Source organism: Habropoda laboriosa, unplaced genomic scaffold, assembly GCF_001263275.1.
Source record: "Habropoda laboriosa isolate 0110345459 unplaced genomic scaffold, ASM126327v1 scaffold11, whole genome shotgun sequence".
NCBI lineage: Eukaryota > Metazoa > Arthropoda > Insecta > Hymenoptera > Apidae > Habropoda > Habropoda laboriosa.
The window spans coordinates 277,763-286,810 of NW_017100150.1; the positions used below are offsets into that span (position 1 = coordinate 277,763).

The 9,048-nt window shown below is 35.3% G+C and overlaps 1 protein-coding gene across 1 annotated transcript in view; it reads left to right on the forward strand.

Annotated features, from left to right (window-relative positions):
• The first annotated feature begins 1,821 nt into the window (after positions 1–1,821).
• Positions 1,822–9,048, forward strand: part of LOC108574556 (sex peptide receptor-like) — an 8,197-nt gene continuing 970 nt past the window's right edge. The window contains exons 1-3 of the mRNA XM_017937168.1: positions 1,822–2,127; positions 2,956–3,202; positions 4,953–5,354. Coding sequence (XP_017792657.1) covers positions 1,822–2,127; positions 2,956–3,202; positions 4,953–5,354 — 955 coding nt within the window. The remainder of the gene's footprint in view (positions 2,128–2,955; positions 3,203–4,952; positions 5,355–9,048) is intronic.

Consider the following 9,048-nt stretch of genomic DNA (forward strand, 5'->3'; position numbering starts at 1 on the left):
ACATTTAATATTCGAAAATGATGGGTAATTGTATGATTGATTGATCAGTTAATCGCAGGTGAATAAATAGATAAATGAGTTAATGTAGGACAAAGTACATGTAAATAGGGGATAAGTGAGGAAATCATTTATCCAGATGAATGAAGCGATAAATGAAAGTTAAAATATAAGAAAATGGAGCAAGATAGAAAGACAGAAGAAAGGTTAGTGAGTGAGTGAGTGGGTGAGTAAGTGGGTGAGTGAGTGGATGAGTGGGTAAGTGAATGGGCGAGTGAGTGGATGAGTGGGTAAGTGAATGGGTGAGTAAATGAGTTTGTGAGTGAGTGATTGGGAAAGTAAGTAAGTGAGTGAGTCAGTGAGAGGGTTGGGGGAGGGAGAGGAGAGAGACAAAGTGAGTAAGAGAGAGGGGTGAGGGAGAGGGAGGGGAGAGGGAAAGGAGAGAGACAAAGTGAGTAAGAGAGAGGGGAGAGGGAGAGGGGGAGGGGAGAGACAAAGTGAGTAAGAGAGAGAGGGGAGACGGAGAGAAAGTGAGTAAGAGAGAGGGGAGAGGGAGAGTAAGAGAGAGGGGAGAGGGAGAGTAAGAGAGAGGGGAGAGGGAGAGTAAGAGAGAGGGGAGAGGGAGAGAAAGAGAGCTGCGCGTGCGTAAAATTTCGGGGTAGCTGGAACAGCGATAGCGTCGCGGAGACATTAGCTTCGCCGACGTCGGGGCGCACTATCATTTCCGTGGTACGGTATCGTTCGTTTCTTCAATTCTTCGCTTGTTGCATTTCACAGTGTGGCTTCTGTCAAATTTAAACGCTTTACAATCAAACTTGAACGATTAAAAATTAAAGAGCTAATTACACGCATGAACGGAAGTTGATCGTAGGTGTTTCAGTTTTATATTTTTTCTAATTCCGTTTCGCTATTAAGAATTACAGCACCAAACAAAGCTGTAGAACTTTCCATCAACGATACGTTAAACGTCTACACTATATAACGATTATAAAAAAAGAAGAGAAATATTTTGGTGTTTTTTTTCATTTTTTCTTTAATTTTATCGACAATTAAATTCGTAAGTTAAGTGTTGAAACCAAAAGGAGTAACGCTAACGATAACTTTCCGAGTTAATTGAAGAATACACAGCAATGTTCTTCAGTCGCCACGGGAACAATTGAAAAGAAACATTCCCGATGAGATCCACGAACTTAAAGGAGCATCTCTCGAGAACTTGTAAACGATAATGGAACCAGCTTGAAAGAGACACTTTCTTACAAGTCAGACATGAAGTCTGAAGAAACTCTTTTCGAGCATGGAACATGAGAATGTAAAGAATTTTTAAACAATTTACAATTTCTTTCCCGTGAATCTCGAACGGATCGAGAAAAGAAACAAACAGAATTAAGTATACACGATAATACGAAGGCACAAAGAAGTATTCCAGGAAAATACAAAAAGATACTTCTCTCTCTGAGCAATTACACAAATTTCATCCAATGATACTTAGAGAGAAACACTTTTCATTTTCATTTCTCGTTCGGAAGCGATAAAAATTAACAGCAGAACTTCTCGAAGAAGAAACATTCGTGGATTATGCTAAAGTATGATACTTTTCTTCGAAGATCTCATCCTTCCTCCCTTTCTATCCCTCTCTGAGGATTAGATTGGTCTCGCGAGGAGTTGGCTCAGAACAGGATATTCGAACATCGAAGATTGCCAACTACATGTCGTTAGAACAATTACACCTTGAAAATTGTTCGACGAGCGAGTTACAGTGAAAGCCATTGACAAAACCAGAGGAAAGTAGAAGGATTAAGAAGAACAAGTGTATTTCAAATAATCATGGTTTCTCAAGTTTGCGATTTATCGTCGTTTCACTCGCGTTACACGCATCTACACGGCTGGATCTCCATGTTTGTTTGTATTTTCGGCTCGATCGCGAACGTTTTGAACATTCTCGTGTTAACTCGACGAGAAATGCGATCACCGACCAATATCATTTTAACGGGATTGGCCGTGGCAGATTTACTTGTAATGATCGATTACATTCCCTACGCGTTTCACCTCTACCTATATCGACGATCTAGAAGAGACACCTTTACTTACGGATGGACGATTTTTGTGCTCTTCCATTCGAATTTCGCTCAGGTAATAGGCAACTTTTAATTTCAACCTTTCTTTATATCAATTTTCAATGTCAATATAAACAATTTCAATTCTATCGTTCTCTTTTCGTTCGAACTGTTATCAGAAGAAAAGCTAGAAGAAACGGGGAAGAAAGAGACCGACAACGTCTCTTTGCAAAGTTGAACATTTTTTTCTTTTTTTTTGTTCTTTGTGCATTCGATATATTCGCTCGTTTTACCTTGTATCTTTTTTGCTTTACCTTATGCCCGTTCTTTTAAGTGAGATACAATGGAAAAATGTGCTATTGACCTATAACGTCATTTTGGTATTTACGGTTGACCACATTCTTGCTGGATCACCGTCGTTTCCTTGCTTTGTTTGATGAGGATTGACCTACATGTTTAGACACCAATCAATTCAACATACTCGTTCCACCTTCTTCTTTAATTAAAGACCAAACTGCAGTTCAATAAGAAGTAAATTTACCTTTCCTTTATTTCACTTTTATTTGATTTTCATTAAAGGCTAACAGAAATTGTGCCTTAACGAACGCAGCGAATGTAATACTGTACGTTAAATCCGAGATGAAATTCTGAAACGTTTCGCTGTTAATATGAATAAAACACACGATGCGTCGATGCTTGGAAATTTTCTTTTTTACGCACACACATACACACACGTAGATATGATTGTTTATTTGCTCGTTTAACTGTTTATCAATGCGAGGCAAAGAAAGAAGCAGAGCAATACGCATATACAAGTGATAATTAAAGATTGTTGGTTAAAAAAAGAGAGGAGGAAAAGAAAAAGTGAAATTAAATTCATGAAATTCCAATTAAATTTCCACAGGTCTGTCATACCATTTCAATTTGTTTAACTTTAATATTGGCCGTGTGGAGGTACATAGCGGTAGCAAGGCCGCAACAAAACAGAGAGTGGTGCAGTTATAGAAGAACTATTTTTGCGATTTTCATTGCGTACGTTTTCTGTCCTATACTGTGCATACCTTTGTACATTACAACGGAAGTGAAACAGCAAGTAGAAGTTCTAGATTCGAATGGAATGAGTGTGGATATTCGGAACGAAAGCTTGGCTGGTAAGTAGTATTTTACACTTTTCACAGGATAAGTAATTACAGGATAAGTTTCGATTACCAATTGCAGAATATTGCTTTAACGCTGTTTAATTTGAATAGAAAAGAAAATTTGACTACGTTCCTTTGTCAAACGTTTGGAACAATGAAAGCGCTTTGGTGTTCTGTTAGTTGCGGTTGTAAATTTTTCATTGCGAACCTTCTAATATTAAACGATTATGCGAGGTGACTTACATGAAGCATTATCACCACGCTTTTGTGGAAAGCATTTTTATACATTTACATATTTTTCATCTTCGTTAACCCTCTGGGTCTTTGACGACCCAAGTGAAGTTTCACTCCCGTATTTCTTTCGAATGAATTTTTGCTTTTATTGAAAAAAGTTTTCAACATCTGACTTAACGAACAGTCGTACAGTGTAGTAGAGACTTTGACAAGTAAGCCAGAATTTTTTCACATTTTTCGAAAGCTTGAAACAGTAATAAATTAGACTTGGACGCGTACTACACAGTTTGCCTACGGAGTGTGAAAAAAGTATCGAATTGAATTATGAAAATGTTGATAAAATGGAAAAAAAAGTTTTTTCAAATATCCTTAACCACGATAAAGTTAGCTTCTGTAGTAATAAAATGTAAAAATGTGCTCAAACAAATATTGTGTTCGTTTCGAAAAGGAATACGGGATGTTACCCCGGCCCTTAAATATGATCGTCTGACACAGTCTATGTTATATAAAGAATCCTAACGAGCAATAAAATATCAAGAAGGAACTTTTTACAAGTATTTGTAGCAATTTCTGTTGAATAATTTGTTACGCGTTATATCAGAACGATGAGTATCATGAAATATCAAGAAGGAACTTTTCAAATGTTAGAATAAATATCGTGCAAGTAAAATATGAAGTCTGAAGAAATTCTTTTCAAGCATAGAACACGAGAGTGTGAAGAATTTTTACATAATTTTCTATTATCAGGAATTTACAATTAATATGAGAGTGTAATGAATTTTTAAATAATTTTCAAGCGGTTAAAAAATTCTTCTTGCATACATCAAAAAACACAATAGCACGTGAAAGTGTACGAGATTTAATGTAGTTTAAAAAACAAATAAGTGAGTACACTTTTCTCACGACTAAACGTTATACACGATAGTTACCGGAAGTGGAAGAATTTGTCACTCTCGCTATTTTTCTACAATTAATTTCCTTTTTCTGTTTTAACAGTTTCAATTAACAAACATTTCACATAATAAGAGTGCAATTTTTTTCAATGTTCTTTTCATCTCTTAACACTAGAACTACCGACCGGGTCAAGATGACCCATTAGCATCTTTCGAAAAAACGTGAATGTTCAATACTGGTCAGAATTATCATTTGCAACTTTCCGAATTTATTTTCTACATGTATGCTTCTATTTGAATGGATGTGAATCGAATTTTCCAATCACGGTTCAGTTGCATAAAAATTCATTTTTGGAAAGTCACTAATGGGTCATTTTGACTCGGCTGGTAGTTCTAGTGTTAAGTTTAATATTTTCTTGATTACTGCAAAAGCTACAAATATGTAAAGTACCTTAAATATTTGAATGAAACTTTTAACTCGAACGTCATTTGGGCACAAACATTTCATCATTTATTCTTTTCCGATTCCGTTCCCTTCTAATTAAATTCGATTTTTCAGTTTCGCACCTCGGTGCGTTGTAATTAATATTGCAAAAACCTCGTTTAATTAATTAATAAAACTCGTCTGTTTTCAGATTCAACGGTGAGAAACACAACAAATACGACACTGTATTTTGTTCGATTGACAGAAACAGCGGAGAATCACGATATTCTGAAGGAACTAAATTTCTGGATCTATAGTGTTGTAATCAAACTTTTTCCTTGCGTTATTCTAACGATCGTCAGTTTGAAACTCCTGCAAGTTCTACTGGAGGCAAAACAACGAAGACGGAAGTTAACGACTGCTCACGAAGAAAATTTCGAAAGGAGAAAAGGCTGTCGAAGAGTGGATAAAGAGCGGCAAACAGATAGAACAACGATGATGTTGCTTGCAGTTTTACTGCTTTTCCTATTAACGGAATTACCACAGGGAATTCTAGGACTTTTTAGCGTCCTCCTGGGTCCAGGATTTTTTCACACTTGTTACTTGATGTTAGGTCAGTATTACAAAACTCATACCCTTCAAATGGTAGATTAACCCTTTCGCTACTGTTGTCGTCCGTAGATGCTTTGAAAATTAGCTCGCGCTGTGCCTTTGGCGCTATTTTGCACGCTTTCGCCTTAATTGAATCCGATATTTTTGTCCCTTGCACACTTTAAAAATGATACATATTTTACTTAAATTTAAAAAATTTTAAAACACCATCACAAAAGACTTTGCAGCCAGGATTGAACGTCTATCGTCTGCCACGATAAATTTATCGCAGTGAAGGGGTTAAACTGTCCCAAAACGAATTCTTCAGCTTTTCGGTATAAATTGTATGTCAACGAAACGCCTTTAAAACTTTCAAATTTGTGGTTTAAAATTTCACCAAACGTAAATTTTGTGTACGTATATTGCATTTAATTTGAAAGTTCGATTACAATTTATTATAATAGTATGTGATAAAAAATAAGTGACGATTTTATATCAGGAAAACTAATTTTTCTTATATGAAATAATTTTTCAATCTTTATCTGTAATAAGACTTTTTGGTGTTAACTGATATAAGAAAAATTGATTACATTTTTAAGCCAACTTTTGATATCTAGAAACTATAGAAAATTGCACAGTAGATAGATACGTATTGATTGAAATTGCAAATTACGATATGTATCACTGTTACAATTAATACCAGAAGGCAAGGAAAGATGAATCAGCTTCAAACAAACGTAGTGAACACGTGAAACAAATGTCTTTAATGTACACATATTTAATTTCTACATAAATTGCCTTTAAATATTCATGCATCGCATATGCAGAGTATTTTACCTGATTTAACAACTTCAAATTACTGCGTTTCCTACATAAACTATTCGCTATAGAAGGAAAAATATAGGAAAAGAAAATTTACGTGATTTTAAGGGGATACAGTAAATTCTCCACAAGTGTCAGTCTGCAAGGAACCTAAACCTGACACTTGTAGAGTCAGGGACTACGTTTTCGAGCCTCGCGCCCGCCTTTGTAGTTTGCCGAACGTAGACAAGGACAGCGAATAAAAGATAAGGATGAAACGTGAGTCGAGGCAACCAAGCGATTTAAATACCAACTTTTTTAATTTTACGTTCTTTTATCCCGAAATTTTTCTTAACATATTGATGAGATTTTTCTGATGAAAATGACATCAAACACGACATAATTTGAACAACATTACTTATTAACACGTTCACTGTCACGCCAGATATTCACTGTATTGAGATAAAACAGACGCCCTGTATTACATTACATAGAGTCGGCCTACCGTTTGACTGCCAGTTGGAGAATTGGCCTGCCGTTTGAATGACACTTGTAGAATCGGCCCTACATTTGACCGACACTTGTAGAATCGGCGAATTTACTGTATTCGTTTAATTTGAGTCATGAACAGCGTAATTTTTTTGGTTTTTCAACAAAAATATTAGATACATTAATATTATAGGTATAGACACAGTTTTTACTAATATATTTGTTTATCTTTAACGAATATTTATAAATTTTGATGTCAAAAATAATTAATACCTATTAACGAAGTCACAAGCCTGAAACCTTTCATAGTAACGTCCACTTTATTGATGTTAAACAATATAACAAAATGGCGGTGTATAAAAGCTATATATTTACCTAAGTATCCATTTATTGAGAAATCTTTCAACTTTAATTTATTACTGCAATAAAAATATAGCAGATATTTTTGTAATTCTTGTGTAGATGATAAAAGGTAAATTAATTGGTCAAGTCATTTTTGAAATAAACACCTTACAAGTTTTTCATAGGCTTTTGCACTATAATCGGAGCCAAATATATTAACTGATCACGTGGATTTCCCTTCCACGGATTTTCCACACCGTCGAACCCCATCAAGTGAGACCTCTAATATGTAGTAGTTTAACAGGTCAACGTGAAAGACACATAGCCGTATCTATTTCGTAACGCGATCTTTATTTTATTTCTGGAAGCAGTATACTCTCTTCGTCTTATGTCTCATGTAGGTACAGATCGGCAAAGCAAATTAGAGTCTAGAGTCTAGAATTGGGAGATGCAGGAAAAATTGTAATGTCTTTGCTGTCAATCAGCCAATAGTAATAGAGTGAGCTTACCCTAGTCACTCTTTCGTCAAAAACGATAGACGACGATCAGAAAGATAATTTTCGATGTTCAATGCAAAATTCACCAGTAGTTATTTTTATAATTTTCATTCTATCTTCGTGAAAATAGTACCAGTGAATTGGCGAGGGTCTTCCAATGAAAATGAGTACAAACACGACATAAATTGGATTAATCTTAACAGTAATCAGTTTTAAAAGCACCCTTGAAAATTCGGGGTACTTAAATTGATGACTGGTGAAACTAGTTCGATTTATGTCGTGTTTGGGCTCATTTTCATCGGGAGATTATCACCAATTCATTGTTATTATTTTCATAAAGATAGGATGAAAATGATTCATTGCATCATAAACGGTCGCGTTTCGACCGTCGTTACTTGACACACTACGCCTATTTCCAGAAGGCATATTGTCAAAAAAAGACAGACGAAAGAGGTGTATAGTTCGACCAAGCAAGCCTAAAATTTTTAACGTTTATGACTGTGCAAGTGATCGGAAAACTAGGCAGGCGAGTCATTCCCACTACTTTATGGTCCTAATCTGCCTTCGCTTGAGAGGAAGTTCTGGTGTAACTACATAGATAAGTAGTTTTCAACCAGCCGTCGGCAATGTCGTGCACCGATAAAAGAATAGAAAAATGAAAAGATTATCTGCCCGTCTAGCCTTTTTACCTATCAGCATAAAATACTCAAATACAGTAAACCGTTATTGGAAAGAAAACCTCAGGAAATGTATTAGTACTTTTAAGATTTTGAAAACTGCAAAGTAAACATTTTTCTGTTATTCCTGAATAATACAAATAGTCTTTTACGCTTTAAAATATTGCTTATAAAACCCAAAAGTTTATAGTAGAAATGAAAAAAGTATGCCACCATAAATCGACAGTCACCGTTTTCACACCAAGAATATCAGCACGTTACTCATCTCTAAATGTCGTTACGTCGAACGAGGCTCGATCGTCGTTTATCGTTGTTCATAGAAGAGTAAGTGTAATAACCTTACTCTATCATAATTGGTTCTCTATCAACGAAGACGTAACAAATTCTCCTCTATCTTCCACTTCCTAACCCTAACTTCTCCGTGAAACTTCAGGTTGCGTGGTCGACCTGTACCTACATAAAATACAACGTAAAGAGAACATATTGCCGCTAGAAGTAAAACAAAGATCGAGTTACAAAACAGTTACGCCTATGTGCATGTGACGTTGACCTATTGAACCACTACATATATAGGTCTCGCTTGGTACAGTTTGTCAGTGTGGAAAAACGTCAGAGGACAAATCCACATGACTGGCCAATACATTTGACTCCGAATATAAAAATAATGATGGAATGTGATGATACAAAGTATGTAGAATCATTTACTTAAAACATTGAATATATTCGATGTGATATTATTACATTATCCACAATTACTACTCATATTCACGAAATTTGTTCAAAATATTAATTTATTAAATACGATCGAGCCTCGAAGCTCGCATTTACGTAAAGTTGTAATATTTACCAATTTATATAAGTTTTATAATTTATGAATTACAATTTATATAATTATCAATAATTATTTAAT